Below are 20,520 nucleotides of genomic sequence, written 5' to 3' on the forward strand. Positions count from 1 at the left end.
TTTGGCAACGTCGGAAAATAGACGTACATTCCTACAAACATCGACAAAATTAATAAAGCTAAGATGCGCTCATTTAAATTAATTATAAAAAATATTGAGTTTATTATATTTAAGTCTTGTTTGTTACATCTAACATGTTTATTACATCTTTGTAAGTAAAAAAATAAGATTGTTCATGTAATATATTGCAACAATTGTGATCTTAAACTTGTCAAGGTTTAATTGTTAGATGAAATTAATAAGACTGAGTAAGATTGAGTTAAAAAGATTTTATACGCAATATTAATATATGAAAAAGCAGGTATTATAGTTTACTACTTTAATTTTTTTAATAAGACGTCTAAAATTATAAAATAAAATTTTACTAAATCGTTTCTTTTTTTAATAAATAAATACATGAGAATTTTAGTAAATTTTAAAGAAAGAGGATTATTATAAGAATTAATTTTATTTTATATTTTAATAAATGTTTAAAAGTGGGAATGTTACATGCCATGAAGAATACGTTATAATATTTAAAAGTCTTTTATATAATTCTTTTATATATTATATATGTTTTATTTGTATTCATATACATTGTAAGAATAAAGAAAAATTTTTGACTTAAAATATGATATATTCCTAATTAATATGAATCCACTATTGATAAAAACTATACTAAATGATAAACGATACTTATAATTTACGAGAAGTAATTTGCAATCATTAGTTGCTGTTTATTTCTACCAGCTGCCATATTTAGATCAATTCTACGGACGTTTCTTTCATTTTCAATACGATTTTTGTTATTATACATCCCAAAATCTACATCTTCATTATCGTCATTTAGATTTAGTGACACATTTTGGGTAATGTACATATTATGTAAAACAGCACATGTATATATAATTTTAGATGCTATTGGTGGAGAGTAATGGAGTATTCTATACTTCAATAGACACAAACCGCATTTTCAGAACTCCATTGCATTATTCTATTAATGCACGACATCTCATTTGTTTGGTATTATATTCAGCTTCTGGACTACCTTTAATAGCACCTATTATAGGAGTCATCATCCAAGGCCTGAAAGAATACCTTGAATCACCTGCAATCCAAAACATTTTAACGTAAAAATTTATGATATTATTTGTTTTCGTGGGGGAAATTAGGATTTTATATTAATAATTTTCTGAAAATTTCCTTAATATATGGAGAAATAAAAGCCTTAGTGGTTTAAGTTAAATTTTTTAAAATATTGACTTGTGTGCACAGATGCAATCTATACAATATATAAATTGCATCTATGCACACAAATTAATATTTTAAACAATTGACTTACACCACTAAGGCTTTTACTCCTCCATATATACATATTTGCAGAAAATATATATTATTTTCTGCAAGTTTCAACATTAAATCATGCATTACATTACTCGTCATTTATTTTTCTTAACACCTTACCTACTAAAAGGAAATTTTTGTGTGGATAGCGCCTTTAGAGATAAACCATAGCACGTTTTTTGCATATGAGTTATTCCATATAAATGTATTGCGAGTGCTTCCAGGATAACGTGTTCAATTCTGCTAACGTACTGGGAAACTTAATCCTGTTTCATTATTTCTTCTCTTGTTACAACATTAATAATTTTGTGGATGCAGCGGGAGACTGTTGGCTGACTAACACCAATATGAATATTTTTATTAATATTCAATTGATAGGATTCACTTGCAAAAAAACGCAATGTGTAGTAAATTTTCAATACTTCTATTTTTAATTTATAAAATATTATGCTTACCTAATATGTAATGGTACGCGGAGGCTTTTACTATTGCTTTTCATCATCGAAACGTATACGTTTCTCATGAAACGAATGGTCTGAACTATTCGTTGCATCGTACACGAAAAATTGCGTATACGTTACTGCTTGCGACAGTCAAGAATACCGTTCTAGGGATTTTCCATTGCGATCATTCGCAACTTGCTATTTATGTATGCGCAACTATTTCAAGAATAGGGCCCCTTTTTTATGTCCGAGTTTGTCAGGTATAAAAAAAATTATGATAAACATTTATGAAAATATTAAAAATAAATATTTATACCATTTTATCAAAGAATATAAAAAATATTTCAAGTTCATATACCATAAATATTTTTCAGTACATTTTAAAAATATATTCTATATATTGTTGATGATAGTTTTTGTATCATTTCTAAATGGTTTATGAAAAATAATTATATAATCTTTAAAAAATATTTTTTGAAAATAAATTTACAATAAATTACAGATGAAAAATGATTTTAGCATTAAGGCTGGTATTCATAGTCGAATCTTATTTTTAAGATCGTCTCAAGTAATGTTTTAAGATGCTAATACGGCTCTGTGATTGGTTGATGACATCTTAAGACAGTACTTAAGATGATCTTAAATATAAGATCCGACTATGAATACCGGCCTAAGATCCTATTATAATCGTTAATTGGTCTATTTTGATTTAAATAGTATTTTTTACGCGGTCTTATTCTTATTATGATAAAAACTTTACGTTTTAATTGTATATGTATATTTATATAATATTTATACAAGATTATTTTGTTTTATTGTGTATTGTAACGATGTTTTAGTAATCAGCGTTGAGCTTCCCTAATGGAAATGTATTACTAAAATTTTTACTGAAAATCCCTCTCAATTGACCCCTTTTTATTAAGATTCAGTAAGATTCGTTAATTGAAAATTAATTAAAATTTATTAAGGTGTCTTTAAGATTCATTAAAATTCATATATTTATTTTAGAAAAGGATTAACATTAAGAAGAAACGCATAAGAAACTCTAGCGTATCTTTTTTATTTATTATAAATATTTTTTATCTTATAAATATTTTATAAATATTTTGTGCTATCTGGGATCCTTGTAATCTCTTCTCTATTTTGATCTATTTAGATTTAAATTGTAATTATAAACTTTTTACTCTAACAGTTAGAAATAGTTTAAAAATACGTACTATTATTTATCTTTGATACGCTTTTAGGGTGACGTCCCATGGCGCGTATTGCGATACGCGCGTATCGGGCGTATTAAATTTCGACCAATGACAGACGATCCGCCGTTTTTGATACGTTGACGATCCGCGGAAATTCATAATCGAGCGGATCGCACACATATATATGCACAGTCGTATAATGTTACATGGCGTGTGCACTGGGCGGTGTATATAATTTACTTCTTTTTACTATAACCTCTTCAGATTTATGAGTACTACGCGTGGTACTCCTTCTTGTCACTTTTTGTGTACTTCTTATGGGCACGAAAAGGTTAGAAATGGCCACGCATGCTTGTGTGTGTGTATGTTCGATACGCCGAAATGTGGCTCTTATGTCCCATGGAGCGGATTACGCGGAAGCAGAATCAGCGGATCACTAATCACGGGATCGTTCTAATAGAACCTTTTCAAAAATTCCGTTGAAACAGTCCCATGATTGGTGATCCGCTCGTTCCGCTTCCGCGTAATCCGCTTCATGGGACATAAGAGACATATTTCGGCGTACTGAAAGCAGCGGAATGTCTGTGATTGGTTGCAGAGTTCGATACGCCCGATACGCGCGTATCGCAATACGCGCCATGGGACGTCACCCTTACAATATGACACTTTTCATATTGACGAGCGCTGTACGATCGTACACGGTGTACACCTTTGCGTACTCTTAACGCGCGACAGTGTTATCAACTTTTAGAAATAAATTTATGGATCCTAGGGATTTTCGAGAAATGCCAACATTCCTCCGCCATTTTTTATGGATTTTATCTTGTAACCGAAAAAAAGACAGAATATATCCACCTCTCTGTCGATTCTCCCCGCGCGCGTCACGATGCACCAAGTCCCCTCCATTAGTACAAGCTCTATAATTCTAGTAAGTCTATGGTGTGATAGCCTGAATGCTGCAGTAGTCAGTCATTAGTCATTATCGACAACTCTGGAATTCTGGATACGATTTATACTGACCGGCATTATCGCACAATCTCCTCCGCTGACTACTGCAAGTGCTGCATTCGCGCAGGCGATCTCGTTGCCCGTTTTAGTCAATCTTTCAGTCAGTCAGTCAATCAGTTGCGAGCACGCTGCCGGTGTAACGTTATGCGAGCGGTGTGTGAACGGTAGTGTGTATGTGTTTGGATCTTTTTGGATCGCGCGGATGCACTCGCCTTGCTCTCTGTCACCGCCCGTAGCTCCGGCGCCACCCAGTTCTCGTCGCCGTCGTCGTGACCGGCACAGTCGTCGCAGTACGTACTACCCGTACGAGATCCACGCGTCGCCAGAGACACGATGTCAAGCGACGAATCGTTTAATAGTCTGTTCACCGCCACGGACAGTATAGACGGCATCTGGCCCTTCCTACAAAGCGTGAGTACCAAAGCCCATTTTCTCTCTCTCTCTCTCTCTCTCTCTCTCTCTCTCTCTCTCTCTCTCTCTCTCTCTCTCTCTCTCTCTCTCTCTCTCTCTTTCTCTCGTTCTCCTGGCCTGTCGAACCTCAATCTACCAATTCCTTCCTCTACACTACCTCTGTTTTCTGGAACTCCTTACCTACCACCCTCAGTAGTGGAATTTTGTAACTCGTTATCTCATCGTTATTTGTTATAACGACAGTTGCGCAGATTTTTTACCGTATAAAATATCTGCGCAACTGTCGTTATAACACATAACGACGAGATTACGAGTTACAGAATTCCACTACAGGGCCTCTACTTCGCCGACCTCTTTCCGACGGAGGCTTTTCGAGCATCTGCGGAAAAGCCAAACCGTCTAACAAATCGAATCATGGTCATTAAGTTTATATAGGCTTGCGTTTTCTGTTTCTAAGTTCTGTCTATTTCTACTATTATGATGTAACTACTGTTTTTATTCTTGTTGCTGTTATGCAAATTGATCTCTGTTCATTCTTGTACTTTACTGTAAGTTCTTAGAGGGCCTGCCCTAGAACTAAAATAAACGCTCTGGCTGTCTGTCCGTCCGTCCGTCCGTCTCTCTCTCTCTCTCTCTCTCTCTCTCTCTCTCTCTCTCTCTCTCTCTCTCTCTCTCTCTCTCTCTCTCTCTCTCTCTCTCTCTCCCCCCCCCCCCTCTCTCCCTCTCTCTCCTTTCTCTTTTTCTTCAATCTTTATTTTCATCGTTATTCCGCCACCTTGTCGCGATTCCGTTGCCTTTACTGTCCCCCCAACATTCTCCAGTCAATCATCTAACTTTTTGTTACCATATCTCAAGCAGTAGATACATCTTGTTTACATCGACGACGTCAATTGACCGTGAGAGAGATTAGATCTGAGTTTTTTTCGTTTTTGATCGCGTAACAAAAAGTAATGATGCAGTACTCCAAATTGTGATTAATTAGCGAGTCATGTGTTCTGCTTTGGCGGTAAATCTGGCACTATTTTGATATTTGGTTTGTCAAAACACGCATAGTAGGTCCATCAGTTGTCTTGTTTTTTTTCTCCCAAGAATCAATTCCTGTATACTTATTTGTATCATGATCAAAAACGAAAAACTCGGATCTAATCTCTCTCACAATCAGCTGACATTAATGTAAACGAGATGTATCACGTACATAATTTGAAAAGTGTAGCATTTTAATATTTTTCTAACCGCAGTATTCTGAATTGTGTTTAAAATCAAAATTTATTATATTTTAGAAGTGATAAATATCTCGTGATAAATATCGTGAGAATTTTGAATAAAATGTACATATGTATCAATACATCATAAATGCTAATTTTACAAAAGGAATATGTTTCCACGCTCTACTTTTTAAATTGTGTTGAAATGTCACATTTTTTATGTGAATTTTTTAACATACTATCGTGTGTTAAATTAGTACAAAAATTTGAGTGAACCATTTAGAATATGCAATATATATTAAATTTAACACAAATTTACAGCACAACTATGTTCTGTATTCTGTTTGCTTATAATTTGACCTCTTCTTTTCTATCATTGTAAATTTATTTATTGTTGCCTTGATGTTTTTATGTTAAATTATTTTTAGTTAAAATAATTTTCTTGCAGATTATTTTTTGTATTAAGATTTTATTCTAATTTTAAAGGACCAAAAAATTATTAATTGATAATTATCTTTCTGAATTAAAATTTTTGGACCTGCATATTATTTGTGCTTATTGGTATCACTCAAGATTTAGCTAAGTACCTACAATTTATTGTATTACATGACTTACTTTGTGCATTGGTACAAATGCTTGTATTTTACTTACTATGTATTTCTGAATTTACTAATTTATCTAAATATAGTTTAATAAGACTTTGATTAAATATTATCAATTTTCACACAAAATCCGTAAGTTTTTCGTAACTTTTTTAAGTTTCAAATTAAACTAAATAGAATTTTTTTCTTTCTAGATATATAAGTTAAAAAGATTTTTTGGGAATATGCGGTAGTATAGAAAATAATAATAGAGGAGAAAAGGTGATGTTACGACCTCCTATGTATGTTTTGTACAATTACTTTGTTAATAATCAGTAAATTAAGAATGATTACCAAGATGATTACATTCAATATGTTCTTCAATAGATCGTAGACTCATATTTATTATTTAGAATATTGCTTGTAAAAATATGATGACATTACATAATTGGTCAAAGATAAAACGGTTTAAGTAAACGGTAAAAGTAAAAATTGGTAAAAAAAAACGGTAATATAAGTTAAAAAGATGATAACAATGCGCACGTAAGAATTTTATATAAAAAACGAAAAAAGAATTTAATTTGTAAATTGAATTAAATTTTTTTATTTTTTGTATAAAATTCTTACGTGCGCATTGTTATTATCTGTTCTTTAATTGTGGAAAAGAATTCTTAATTCTGTAAATACAATTAAAAGATTAATGAACTGAAAATAATCAAAATAATCAAAAAAATCGCTAAAACAGGACAGCTTTGGATAAGGGATCTCCTTAGGAGGATGCTAAACTGCTCATCAAACTTGATTGAAGTCGATAATGCAGAGTCATTATTTATCCTTGTTCATGAAAAAATTTGCTTTAAAATACAAGTTATATAGCTTATACTTACAAATAAATTGTGTCTTGCAGTTTGGAATAGAAGGAATAAGACTATATTTGTCAAATTATGATTACTAGCCGTAAAAAAACATATTTATGTGATTAAAAATTGTATTCATTTAAGCGCTTTTATTATATAAATATCTTTTTTTTACGGCTTGTAATCGTAATTTGACGATTATAGTCTTATTCCTCAATCTATTTCGAACCCAGGAACACCATTCATTTGTACGTATAAGCTACATAACTTGTATTTTAAAGCAAATATTTTTATAAACAAATAAACTTTAAAAAATTTTTTGCATTTTTAGTCTTTATCTAATCTTCCCTGGGCTTATTTGTGTACGTACTTTAAAAGTGTAAAAGGATTATCAATTCTGTAAATTCAAACTAAATGGTTGAACAGAATGTCGGTAAAACACACGGCTTTAGCATCCTCTTAAGTCGTAATTTATCATCAACAAAGTCATAATTTATCATTAACAAAGCATTGTACTTTTGCGTACTTTTGTCCAGAATATTCTTACTAGCGGGGTTGGTGCGGGAGGGGGGCCGTAGGCCCCCCTTGCAATCTTTTGTGTGTGTATGTGTGCGTGTGCGTGCGTGTTCGTGTGCGTGCGTGCTTGCGTGCGTGCTTGCGTGCGTGCGTGCGTGCGTGCGTGCGTGCGTGCGTGCGTGCGTGCGTGCGTGCGTGCGTGCGTGCGTGCGTGCGTGCGTGCGTGCGTGCGTGCGTGCGTGCGTGCGTGCGTGCGTGCGTGCGTGCGTGCGTGCGTGCGTGCGTGCGTGCGTGCGTGCGTGCGTGCGTGCGTGCGTGCGTGCGTGCGTGCGTGCGTGCGTGCGTGCGTGCGTGCGTGCGTGCGTGCGTGCGTGCGTGCGTGCGTGCGTGCGTGCGTGCGTGCGTGCGTGCGTGCGTGCGTGCGTGCGTGCGTGCGTGCGTGCGTGCGTGCGTGTGTGTGTGTGTGTTGCCCGCTAGACGCATGTGCATGTGACCACGCAATATCCTTGCTATAATAAGTTATCTTTTACAAAACATTGGTTATGTTTTGCTTACATCTTAAAGTATACAAAATAATTTTTTTGTAAAAAATATAAACATTTTGTTGCAAAAATGACAGAATCTCAAAACAAGGTTTTTGTAATTTGTGTACCAGACAGAAAAAAAATCTAATGAACCGATTTAAAAGTGTTGTTTTGTATTAAAACTAATTAGATCCTTTTCTATATAAACCTGTTTAAATTACAGAATTGAATTAATCTTGCAAATTATATTCAATACAAAAATTGGGATAACTTGTATTAATCAAATTTCAAATGTAAATACAGGCAATTGCCATAAATATCTCTAATAAAAAAAGTAACCATAATCTTGTTATGAAAAAGTTACACACACGTATCAGTAAGAACATAATGAAAGTTGAATAAACCTAGAGAAATAAATAAATAGTAATATTATATAATACCGAATGAATTTCAGTCAAATAAGAATTAAAATGAAGAAGTACGATAAGGTCAAGAAATTAATTCAATTAATAATACATTATAAAATCGGATACACAAATCAAATAAAAAAATATATCTACAAATCAGATAATATATACATTAAATAAAAAACATATATGCAAGTCATAATTCATAAATATACAATGTGTCATAATATACAAAAATTCAAGTTTATAACGGATTAACATACAAATGACCAAAGAATTTATAATAAAAATTCAAGATTTATATGAAAGAACGCTGTAGATTGCTACTAATTTAGAAATTTACAAATGTATGTAGAAAGAAATAATCAGATGTAATACGTAAATTTATTGTAACGGCTTTAATATTCTGTTTGTATCTTTAAATCTTGATATATTAATGCGTTTAGATTTATTAAAATAAATTGAAGAGTGATAGTGGAGTATTATAAAATAATTACAATATTGCAATGCAATGTGACTTTAATTAATAATTCAAATCAAGTACTGAATTAAATATAAGATTTATTATAGTAGCGAGTACATTATAATAATATAGAATAGAGGATTTTAATGTAAATGAAAAAAGTAAATCAGATACATAATGAAAGGCTTTTCAGATCGTTAATTACGAATTTTATGTAAAACATTTTACAAAATGTCAAAATAAAAAAAATAAAAAATAATGAACATGGGTAATCAATGATACACCTTTTAATTTGTAACGTTATTAATGTTAGAACCTATGCATTAAAAAATCTGGTCTGTCTCATAATATTGCGCTAGATGTTTTAATCTTGGACATTTTTATTATGTCTTTGAAAAACAATCCCATAGTTTGGAGATAAATGTATAGTTTTCAATTATTCTTTACAGCAGAAAAAGTAATTTATTTATATTAATTCTTTATTCACTTCAGCATTACAATTACCAAGAAGGGGACTTGATTTACAATTTTTCCTATCACAGACATACCTCCATCCATCCATTTAACTATCCATCTATCCTAACTGACGTTGCCTGGCTTTATTCATATATAATCTTATTGTTCTGCTATAATTCTACATAAAATATGATATACAAAAGCTTTTCCCTTTTTTCCTTCCTCCTCCTTTCCCTAAACATCCTTTCATCTTCCTCTACTAAAAATTATTTCTGTAAATCCTTACTCCTAGATTTCATACCTTGTTAGTTACCCTTTTTCTTTTCTTTTCCTAGCATGTTTATCATAACATAACATATTCTATTGTATCGTTCTAATCGCAAAAACCCTACCTATATTACAATCTATTCAAATGTCATTGTTCTTCTTTCATCTATCATTCCATTTTTTCTCTGTTTACAATCTTCTTACTACTTATAACTATATTCGTCTAACCTTTCTATTAAAGCCTTTTTCTCTACTTTCTATTATCTCTACACCTTTCGTGACCTTATCCTCTCTTAATCTAATTATACATCTTCTGTTCTTCTATTCTTCGTGTACCTATCTAATTTCGCTGTCTAAAAGTTGAAAACCAAAGGACCCATTTCACAACCCCGTCTTTCTTCATCGTACTGCAAAACTTTTGCCAATCTTTCTGTCCTTACTGTTGCCTTTGTGTCCTTGTACCTTCTTTCAATCTTCCATTCGTCTGAGTTCACCTTTCCTAATTCCTAGTATACAACTAGTATACAAACATCCTAGTATACAACTTAAATTTTTCTCTTTTATGTTATCATAAGCTGCTTTCCAATCCATCCATAAAGAGGGTGAAAAACCTTTTACTTATCTCTCCCTCTCTGCACAGTATGGATCAAAATAAATAATGTCTATTGCTCCTTTACCTTGACAATGATATTTCCTCTTGTCTCTTCTCTCTTTTACAACTCTGTTCTATTCAATAGTTTCACCAAGTAGATTTCCCTTCTTTCTTAACTATGTTGTTTCTTATTCGCTTCTTTCCTCCTCTTTTCTTAGTTATGTATTTCACAATTCCATTGTCTTTTCAGACTTCAAAATCTATTTCCTCTCCTTCCTTCATTTTCTTTATCTTGCTTCTGGTCTAGAAGGCCTTTTAGTTTACTCTTTTTTTTTTTAATCGATCCTCTCTCGTAACTCTTTCTTTCACCTCTTTAAAATTCTTTACGTTCCCTTCTTCTTTCTTGTACAGCCTGTTTTACCAGACCTTGAAATCTGTTCCTTTTCTTTCCTCTACGCCTATCTTTATTGTTGCTTTCTGGATCGTTTCCTATAATTTCTTCAGAATTCTCCAGAATTCTGTTGCCTTGTTACTCCGAGTCTCCATTCATTTGCCTTTTCCGTTTTTTTCTCGTGTATACACTCTGCTTCGTCATCCTCTCCTATTCTTGATTTTCTTTCTGCAATCCTTTCCTCTTCTTCTTTCTGCTTTTCAGTTTCATCGCTTAGGGACTGCGATCTGAGTCCACTCTTTCCTTTACTCTAAAATCCGTAAAATCTTATACAATTTTCATTTACTATTATATATTCTATCCATCTTATATATTCTATATTATATTACCTCTTTTTCTTATCTACGTACATTCTCGTCCTCTCTTTCTCGTCTAATTATTTCTCTAAATTCTGATGAAATGAACATAACCTATCTATCTCTTGTTCACTTTATTTTCTAGCCTTATCCTATTTTTCTTTTCCGTTTTTTTAACTCACCTTTCTACCTTACTTAATTCTCTTATCCGTATTCTCTAGCCCTTTTCTATCCCCTTTTACCTCTTTTTCTCTCCCTTCTCTATACATTTTCTCGTGCTCGCTTATGCATCTTAATCTCCCTAACCGCGATCTTTCTGCCCGTCTTCTATCCTTTCTTCCTATTTTTATCACGTTCCCTTCAATTCCCCAGCAACTTTACTCTTCTCTCTTCCCATTTACTTCTATTTTTTTCATTTTATTTTTATCACATATGCACTATCACTGCCATACGACTATTCACTTTCACACCTCCTAAATCTTATAATTTATTTATAAAGTAATCTAATATGTGAAACATTTTGGAAAAAAATTTTTAGCCTCTAATCTTAAATGATTTTTAAAAATCACATTTTTTGAAAAAATCGCTTTTTTCAATTTTGTTTGCTTATAAATAATTAAATATGAACAATTGGTGGGTGACCTCCTTTTGGACATGTAACGATTGGACACCGCACGATTGAACATCGCATTATTGGACATCGCACAGTCTTCTAGTGGAAAACATTAATATATCATATGACAGATTATCTAATTTTAGAAACATCTGGCAGAAAAAAGCGTCGCTTTGTCACAAAAAACAAGAAATTGAATTTCAAACGTTTATATACGTATTTTTACGAACATCTCGTTTTGCTTGAAAAGTCGCAAACTCATGTGGTGCAGAGAATGAACAAACTGAAACCTGGATGTTACAAGTCTGATGAGCAGAGACTATTCATCGATTCTTCTAACAAGGGAACGGACAGAACTGTTCCTCACCAATTTTAATGAGCTTTGAATATGTTGTAGAAAAAATATTAGACCCATATTTTTTTTAGCGGCATATCTCGACATTTAGGGGTTGAAACCACTCCTTGAAAATAATACATTTTTTCGTTTCTGACGAATATCTTTGAAAATATAAGATTTATGAAAACATGTTTTATACAAAAGTTTTATGGCATTTTATACTCTTTACAATAGTATATTTAGATTTTTCAAATATTTCAAACTTTTTAATTTGAATCCCCCACCCCAACGCCTTTTTTCGACATTTTGAAATTTTTGTAAGGACAAAAATTAAAGAGCATTAAAAGTCGAATCCATCCATATATAATAATATATTGGTTCCATCATTCTCAATTATTGGCAAAACAAGATGATAATCTCGTGCTATAGGCGCCGCGCCAGAAGTTGCGTTATTTCTTTAGTCGCGTCACATTTAATAACTACCTCTTCTGCGTATATTTTTATATTAGAACATAAAAACGGATTAATCTTAATTACATAATACTCAACGTATTACACGATATAAAGCATAAATGCATATATATAACAAAAGTAGCATGTATATACGTATGTGCGTACGTACATTTTCATTGTTACAAATGCGAATATACATTAATATAAAGCAAAATATTTTAATATTGTTTAAAACTGCAAATACAATATAACAAAATATATAATATCAAGAGAGAAGTATAAAATATAAACTGCAATAACTATTTGAATAATTATATTATTTACATTATATGCACATAGCACACTCTGATAACAAAGATAATATAATTATATAATTTAATTTAATGAGTTTGAAAATACATTTATACGAATATATACCCAGACAGCACATGTAGATTATGAGAACGATAATAGGATATTGCGAAAGTATATTGCAATATTCGTATAATATTAGAGATACGTCTGTGATATGGCGAGTATATACTCATAACGTACTATGTCCGCGTTGCCTTATCCCATAGAATTTCGCTGGCAGTTTATGAGAATATACCGAATATATCTTAAGAATGTTATACGTATGTCTAAAGTATATCTTCAGTATATTCACAATATGTCTATGTTCACATTATATGGGCTCATGCATAATGAGAGGAATAAGGAACAAGGAATTAAACATACAGAATTAGCAAGAAGAAATAAGAAGAGGAATTAATCATTTCGCACATCAGGAAGCTATCGCGAGAAATGAAGCGTAATATCTGTTGAATACGCTGGGGTGCTTTGGGAAATTATGCTCAGATAATTGTAGGTTATAACCTAAATAATATATGTATATATACAATATATATATATTATTATAGTTTACGTTACTATATTATATCTTATGTACATACCAGAGTTATCTGGGCGTAATTCCTGAGAAAACCACGTTGTCCGTGAGTTCGTGTTCGCACGTTCACACCCTACACTTCACCACGTGTCTGCATCACACGGCAGACGAAAATGCGTAACGTTACAGATCATAGATAGCGTTGACATGATTCACTTTCGATATTACGCGGATATTTTGGAAATATGTGATAGATATACATGAGATATATCATAGGATATTTTACGGATGTTTTGAGTATATTAGATATAATCTCAGTATATTCAGTAGGAGTTGCGAAGTTCAGTCGCTATATTCTAAGTTTATCTTGAGGATATATCAAAATGACATTCTACTGAGACGTTATATGAATGTTTTACGTATATTCGGTATGATCACAGTACATTACGTATGAGAGTATAATATTCGTACGATATCTGGTGCTGTCTGGGTATATACATTTTGCACACGACACGGGCGAATAAGTTTAATATCAGTGTTGATAGACGGGCCGGTTGTTCTCGCGCAGGCGCATTACATGAGACTTTAATAAAATATTCATTAATAATAAGAACAGATCTTTCGTCCCCATACAATTTTTTTGCAAATTTATAAAAACGTTAACACTTTTTATATATTTAACACGCACGCATGTATTCGCATATTGTTTGCATGTATATTTGTGTATATATATTTAACATAAATTAAAGAATTAAAAATAATTTGCATTTAATAAAACATATATTGAAATTGAAATAAAATATTTTATTTGGCGGAACTCGTACAGAATACCGACATTTATCACAAGGCTAAGGGAAAACGGCCAAAAAATCTTACCAGTATTTATCAAATAAAATACGATATTTATAAATTATTATATTTACTCTATTTAATACAAGGAAATATACATGCGTGTTTAATATATAAAGTGTCAACGTTTTTATAAATTTGCAAAAAAATTGTATGGGGACCAAAAATCTTTCTTCCAATGAAAATGTACCTACGCACATACGTATATACACACACATATATATATATATATATATATATACATATATTGTTAGCTGTATTTTCAATTTTTAACCGTTTGCGGCACACATTTTTCTATTAATTGGATATTTATGAAAATTAGTGTAGAAAAGATTTTAGGGTCGTTGATTACGAATCTGCCATCAGGTTTTAACGATTCTTTTTCAAAATGGCGGATCCAATATGGCAAGTCACGATTTTAAGTATTTTTTATCAATTTTTTATGGAAATTGATATACAGTTTATATTCTATGTACCATTGTCGAAAAAATAGAAAATCTCAAAAAAAAATTTTATCACTCATTATTTGAAATTTTCCATTTTTAATTTTCAAAAATCTGACCTATACATCAACCTAGAAAAGGTAGTTCTGTGCATCTTTCTTGTAAAAAAAAGTAAGAAACTCCGAAATTTTTCAACATTCCGACCTGAGAAAATTCAATATATCAATTTCCATAAAAAACTTATTAAAATACTCAAAATCGTAAATCGCCATATTAGATCATTTTGAAAAAGAATCGTCGAAATCTGATAGCGGATTCGTAATCAGCGATCCCAAAAACCCCTGTATACTGATTTTCGCAGCTTCATGATTCTTCCTTCTTTCTGACATACATTTATTGTAAAAAACACTTTTTTCACTTTATTTATTTATATAACAAAATTAACTAATAATGTAGGAAAATTACTACCAAATACTACTAAGACTCTTACTAAAGTAAAATTACAAGAAAAAATAATAAAATGCAGTATTTGGTGTCTGAAAAATTTAAAAAATGACTTCAAGATAGATGGTCGATATATCGACTATCATGTCGCAAAGGGTTAAGGTAGTATTTGTTAAAGATTACACATAAAGAAAAAAAAACAAAATTGTAGATTGGATAATTTTTCTAAGGAATATTTTTTTAATTCAACTAGGATATCCAGTGACCAAAACACAATTGCTTGATAATGTTCGTGCTATTATAATAGATACAGGGAGATAGATTTCTTTTAAAGATCAAAGATTTGGACGTAATTGGTATTAAAAATATTACTTGTAGAAAATTATCATATCAACAAAACTGAAATTTGTGTATGTGTGTGTGCATTATAATTAATAATATGCATTTCAGTTTTTAGTTAGATATATCACTGGATCCATTAAAATTTTCAAAGAAATTTTATTTATAACTTCTAGATAAAGTATTGCCTTAGACATTCCAAAATTTTTATTTACTTCTTGTAAGCTCACCCTTTCTAACTGCTTTTACAGCAAGGATTGTAAATAATTTTTTTTTCTTACCCATTACAAATCCTATGTTTAAAATTGAAAATATAGTACAAATATTAATAGAACCTTATATAAGCAATAATTTAAGGTTAGATTTTTATTTGGTAAACCTTAACCTTAACAAACCTTGACCTTAACGTATGTTGTTAAGGTCTCCTTCCTAAGTGATGTTCAAAAGATTTTAGCCGGCTTTCGTGATTCGTTAAAAAATTAACAAAGAAAGTTTTATAAATACGATACATGATATCTCTGCTTTGCAAGGGAAGAGTTTCGCCCTCCCCCTACATGCCGTATTAATTTTTATAAAACGCATAAATTAATAGATTTTCTTATTTTAAAGCACGCAAAAATGCGCTGGCTAAAATGCTTGAAATATTACTAAAAAGTGTGACCTTGACAACATATGTCAAGGTTTACCTTTAATTTTTATACTAACAATGTATAATTATTTTTACTTTATTGAAAGTATTATTTAGTTTAGAAGATCTTACTAATTTCAGATTATAAAATAAAATCACTCATCATTTATCGAGTAAAATTATTTAAAAACTTATTAATTATTAATTATAAACGTTCAATCACTCGGACATAAACATAAATATGGGTTGACTAATAATTGAATGCGCATTCAATCTCTCCGCACCTAACATTTTGATAATACCAATAATTAAAATTAAAATTTTTTATTTAAATACTAAATTTTTAATAAAATAAACTTTTTAAATTAATTTGAGGTTTTTCATAATCATAATATACAATATATTTAAATAAGTACTGTATAATATTTAAAAACTATCGAAAATGTAGGCACTATATCTCATTAAAAATGTTAAAAAGGCAAAAGAAAATATGATCAATCCTCATTTAATAATAAAAAAATTTTTTTTGGCAATATTTATTACTTATTTTAATACAAAATGCTCCATTTTTTATTTTTTGTATGCCATTTTTTTACTGTTATTGACAAATATCTTAATAAATACAAATATGCACTGGCGCAAAAAAACAAGACAAACATAGGCAATTAAAAAAAAACATCGATACGATGTTTTTTGTTTATTATACACGAGTTTGAAATTTACACTGAATATTAGGGTATTTTAACGAATAAATATATTTTTTGGATACCATGAAATAGTATCAATATGATATTACACATTGATTTTATTCGTGTTTAACTCAATCATACTGCTGTCATCAGAGTGACTCAATGTTCACCACGTGAAGGTTGACGGTCGGATTTTGCACATCATGTGGCCGTGAAATTTATCAAGTGAAAATTTGCACTTACTGATCTGAATACAACAGATAACTGACGCGTCAATTTTACTGAAGTCAACAACAGGTTCGCCATTTTAGCAGCTTGCTCAGATGACACACACACACACACACACACACACACACACACACACACACATATATATACACACATACTCATACATAAAAAATAAAAATTCAATTTTATTTAAAAAATCCGTCCTTTTCATATGATGTGTAAAATTCGACCGTCAACCTCCGCGTGATGCACATTGGGTCATTCTGATGATGGCGGTATGATTGAGTTAAACAATAAAATTAATGTGCAATATCATATTGATACCGTTTCATAGTATCATAAAAAATACTGTATTTATTCGCTAAAATACCCTAAAATGCAGTGCAAATTTCAAACTCGTGTATAATCAACAAAAAACATCGTATTGCCATGTTTTTTGTAATTGCTTAGAAAAGAATAAACCTTAAGAATCTGGATTAATATTAGCAAGATTTTAACGAGAAAACTTGTAAAAAATAAACTTTTATTCTTTTCAATAAAAAAAAACATGTTTGGTTTTCATGCGATACAAAAGGGTCACACTTAACAAATCAAACTTTCGCCTAGGAATTCTTAAAGTAGAGTCTTTGCCCTTTAATTTAAAAAAAAAGTTTATATAACTTGAATGATTTTTCGCAAAGTTGGATCACTAAAGATTGCCTAAAAATTCGGTCAAAATTTGTTTCGTTTTTTTTGCGCCATTATATTACGGATTTCTCATTTACTGGGGACATTCAATTATCAGACCATTTACCTTAATTTTGTCGTAATTTGACGTTTGTTTTACTCAAAAAACCAATTTCTTAATTTTTCGTAATTTTTTAAAATTAGATGTTCCATATTATATCCCTTTAGTCTAAATATTCATATTTATGACTCTGATTTATATATTCAGAGTATACCAAATAAATAATTTAGCGTCATCCTTGATACTAGCGTTATATTTGGTATGGATATATTGTTACAGATCGATTGGAGGGATCCATGGCTTGCCGCGTTATTGACTTTTCACATTGTCGTCACAATGACTGCGTTAATGACGAGAAACCATGCAAATTTTCAGATAATCCTATTTCTCATACTTTGTAAGCACATCTGTTGTAATTTGCGCGAATTTTTTATCCAATTTTTACGTAATATTATCACGGTGTTGTTTCTGTTTCAGTACTCTTGGTTTATTTCTCAGAAAGTATTAACGAAGTTGCGGCGACAAACTGGATGTACGTATTAAAACCTACTATGGCCGCGTGCCATTCAATTTTTTCACACATTCAGTTTATTACTTTTCAGTTCCGTTTGATTTATCTCTAATAACTTTAATAACTTTTTCACAGGGTATTCTCAAGACAGCAGTACTTCGACTCGCAAGGCCTATTTATATCTGTTGTTTTCTCCGTACCCATTTTAATAAATTGCATGATCATGGTGGTAAGTGTAGAGAATAGTTTTTCCAGTGTCGAATACGCATATTCCTTAATGTACCACGCGCATGATCGTCATATGATCTTTCAGGCCAGTTGGCTTTATCAATCCAGTCAATTAATGACATTTCTCAAACGGGCTCAGTTACGGGCTCAGCAAGCCAAAAATCGCCAGCTCAACGATCGCGAGGCGACGAATACCGAAAGAACGACCCGACCGAAGCACGAGTGAAGAATATTGACGGTCTAGTCATAATACACGGTGGTACGAGAGAGTGCTAAAAACGTGTTATTTAATTAAGGGACAAGAAAAAATATCGCTAGGATTATATTTACGTCAACTTACAACTAGAGATAGATTTTCACTGAGCGCTGTGTAACATTTGGCCATTGTTGATTCCATTTACAGTTAAAAATTATTTTAAACATGACAAGATGTGTCATTACATGTGTTCTTACAGATTTTTGGATGCTAAAAACAATGCTGCAAGCAGCAATTTTGTTAAGTTTCCGAGATAATTGTGGTTTAATGCACAAAAAGATTTTTTGCGAGATTTGATTTTTTTGTAAAGAAGGTTAATATTATCTTTAAATTCTGATCTGAAATGTAAAATTTAAAAAAGTGCACTTTATAATTAATAAATAAATAAATAATACATTCATGTTTTCTATCCGAATTGTAAGAAAATGTTAACCTTTTAAAAAATTTTTTTTTTATTTCAAAAAAACTTTTATACAGTAAATCTCAATTATTTTGGAAACCTTGGAGACGTGTTGGTGAAAATTGGCTTGCCGCATTTTTTAGCATCCAAATCTATAAGAAATATGTTGTCCAGTTCAATATAATTAAATAAAATGGTTTTTTTTCTAAACTAGGTTTTTGAAAAATCGTTCCGATCTCACATCGCGAAACGTCGATTAGCCAGATTGATATTTCACGCGGAGACCTGTGCGACAGAAAGAAATTGGGGAAGGAAAGAAAAATATACATAACGAAATACATAACAATACGGTACAGGACCAGAATAATAACGCACGTCGGTGTTACCTAGTCAAACTTTCGGTTAGCATGTACGTACTCTCCCGACATTGTGCCGTATTATACACAACGATTTTATAAAATTAAACCACTTAATGCGCGAAACGCAGCTGAATTGATGAGAGATAATCGGCTCATACTGCGAACAATAACTATATAGAAGGGGCACGGGAACGATAATACAGCAAGTCACGCGTTTGTCCTTGTCTTATCATTGAGGTCGACTTCGACTAAAATGCAGTTATATCTATAATTGTAGGACTAATTATATACGATCGGCGATTAATTTTTCACGGCAAAAAAAGTCTGAATGTATAATTTGTCGTGCTCGATGTCTCGTTTTTTTTTTTCAAGTTGCAATGATAAAAGTTGACATTAAATTGTACATATATTAAGTGAGTCCCAGATGCGCACAGTGTAAAATTGACACTACTAATCGTATAAATTTATTCTAACTTTAATTAAAGCAGTAATCTGATTGGTGGTGTCCGTTTTGTGCGCGTCTGGGAGGTCCCCCAGGTGGTGTATATTACTTAATACATCGAATGCCAAACGCGTAATTAATTGGGGTTTGGTCGAGGTCTCCTGAAAGAGCGAGAGGGGGAGAGCGCGAGAGAGAGAGAACATTCCACTAATTACATTGTTTTGATATTGGTTGACATTGATTGTTCAGATACTGGTCGTAAGAATCAAAGTGTTCTTAATGCGTAATATTAATGTACTTATTACATAAAAAGTAGCGTAGAAGCACATGTCACTTCACCGTAATAGCTCCGCTGTAAAGAGATATAACGCATTAATTAAGGATTCACAGTATACAATAACATCAGCATGCACGTGGCGCGAGTGCGCGTGCGTGAGTGAACGAGTTTTGTGAGCGTGAGTAATAATTTTTCCACGTGTCTTCACGATTTTGAGGAGGAAACGCGTTTCGGAGTATAATATGGTGAAATGTGGTGTGTCGTGTTGTGTTGTATATTGTCATTTTCTGAATTGTATAGTGAATGTAAATCAAAACGCATTATCTTGCCGCCTTTATATTTAATATAAGCGTTTAACCGTCTTAAAATAATAAAGAGTATTTGTTCACATATACAAACGCCTTGCCCGCTCCGCTCTTCCAACTCGCGTTTT

The 20,520-nt window shown here is 31.8% G+C and overlaps 1 protein-coding gene and 2 long non-coding RNA genes across 5 annotated transcripts; 1 reads left to right on the plus strand and 2 right to left on the minus strand.

Annotated features, from left to right (window-relative positions):
- Positions 1-531: 531 nt before the first annotated feature.
- On the minus strand, positions 532-3,937 carry LOC118647392. 3 transcript variants are annotated; one of them, XR_004964673.1, is made up of 4 exons: positions 3,818-3,937; positions 1,779-2,002; positions 1,444-1,659; positions 532-1,087 (listed from the first exon to the last, which is right to left on the minus strand). It is a non-coding gene; the product is annotated as an uncharacterized LOC118647392 (long non-coding RNA). The 3 variants fall into 3 exon arrangements; XR_004964672.1 differs by lacking the exon at positions 3,818-3,937 and adding an exon at positions 2,984-3,702 and having other exon boundaries at positions 1,779-1,982; XR_004964671.1 differs by lacking the exon at positions 3,818-3,937 and adding an exon at positions 2,984-3,702.
- On the plus strand, positions 3,904-20,481 carry LOC105837674 (transmembrane protein 18). Its single transcript, XM_012682642.3, has 5 exons — positions 3,904-4,381; positions 17,894-18,011; positions 18,092-18,146; positions 18,261-18,354; positions 18,439-20,481. The coding sequence occupies exons 1-5, from the start codon at positions 4,304-4,306 to the stop codon at positions 18,577-18,579; spliced, it is 486 nt and encodes a 161-aa protein (XP_012538096.1). The 5' UTR covers positions 3,904-4,303; the 3' UTR covers positions 18,580-20,481.
- On the minus strand, positions 9,625-12,022 carry LOC118647393. Its single transcript, XR_004964674.1, has 2 exons — positions 11,030-12,022; positions 9,625-10,950 (listed from the first exon to the last, which is right to left on the minus strand). It is a non-coding gene; the product is annotated as an uncharacterized LOC118647393 (long non-coding RNA).
- Positions 20,482-20,520: the final 39 nt, after the last annotated feature.

Source organism: Monomorium pharaonis, chromosome 9 (assembly GCF_013373865.1).
Source record: "Monomorium pharaonis isolate MP-MQ-018 chromosome 9, ASM1337386v2, whole genome shotgun sequence".
In the NCBI taxonomy this organism is placed as follows: Eukaryota; Metazoa; Arthropoda; class Insecta; order Hymenoptera; family Formicidae; genus Monomorium; species Monomorium pharaonis.

Excerpts from the sequence above, each read along its gene's own strand:
- LOC105837674 (XM_012682642.3), top strand. The coding sequence starts at position 4,304 with ATGTCAAGCGACGAATCGTTTAATAGTCTGTTCACCGCCACGGACAGT. Across the intron at positions 4,382-17,893 it reads TCTGGCCCTTCCTACAAAGC|ATCGATTGGAGGGATCCATG; the intron begins GTGAGTACCAAA and ends ATATTGTTACAG. Across the intron at positions 18,012-18,091 it reads AATCCTATTTCTCATACTTT|TACTCTTGGTTTATTTCTCA; the intron begins GTAAGCACATCT and ends TTTCTGTTTCAG.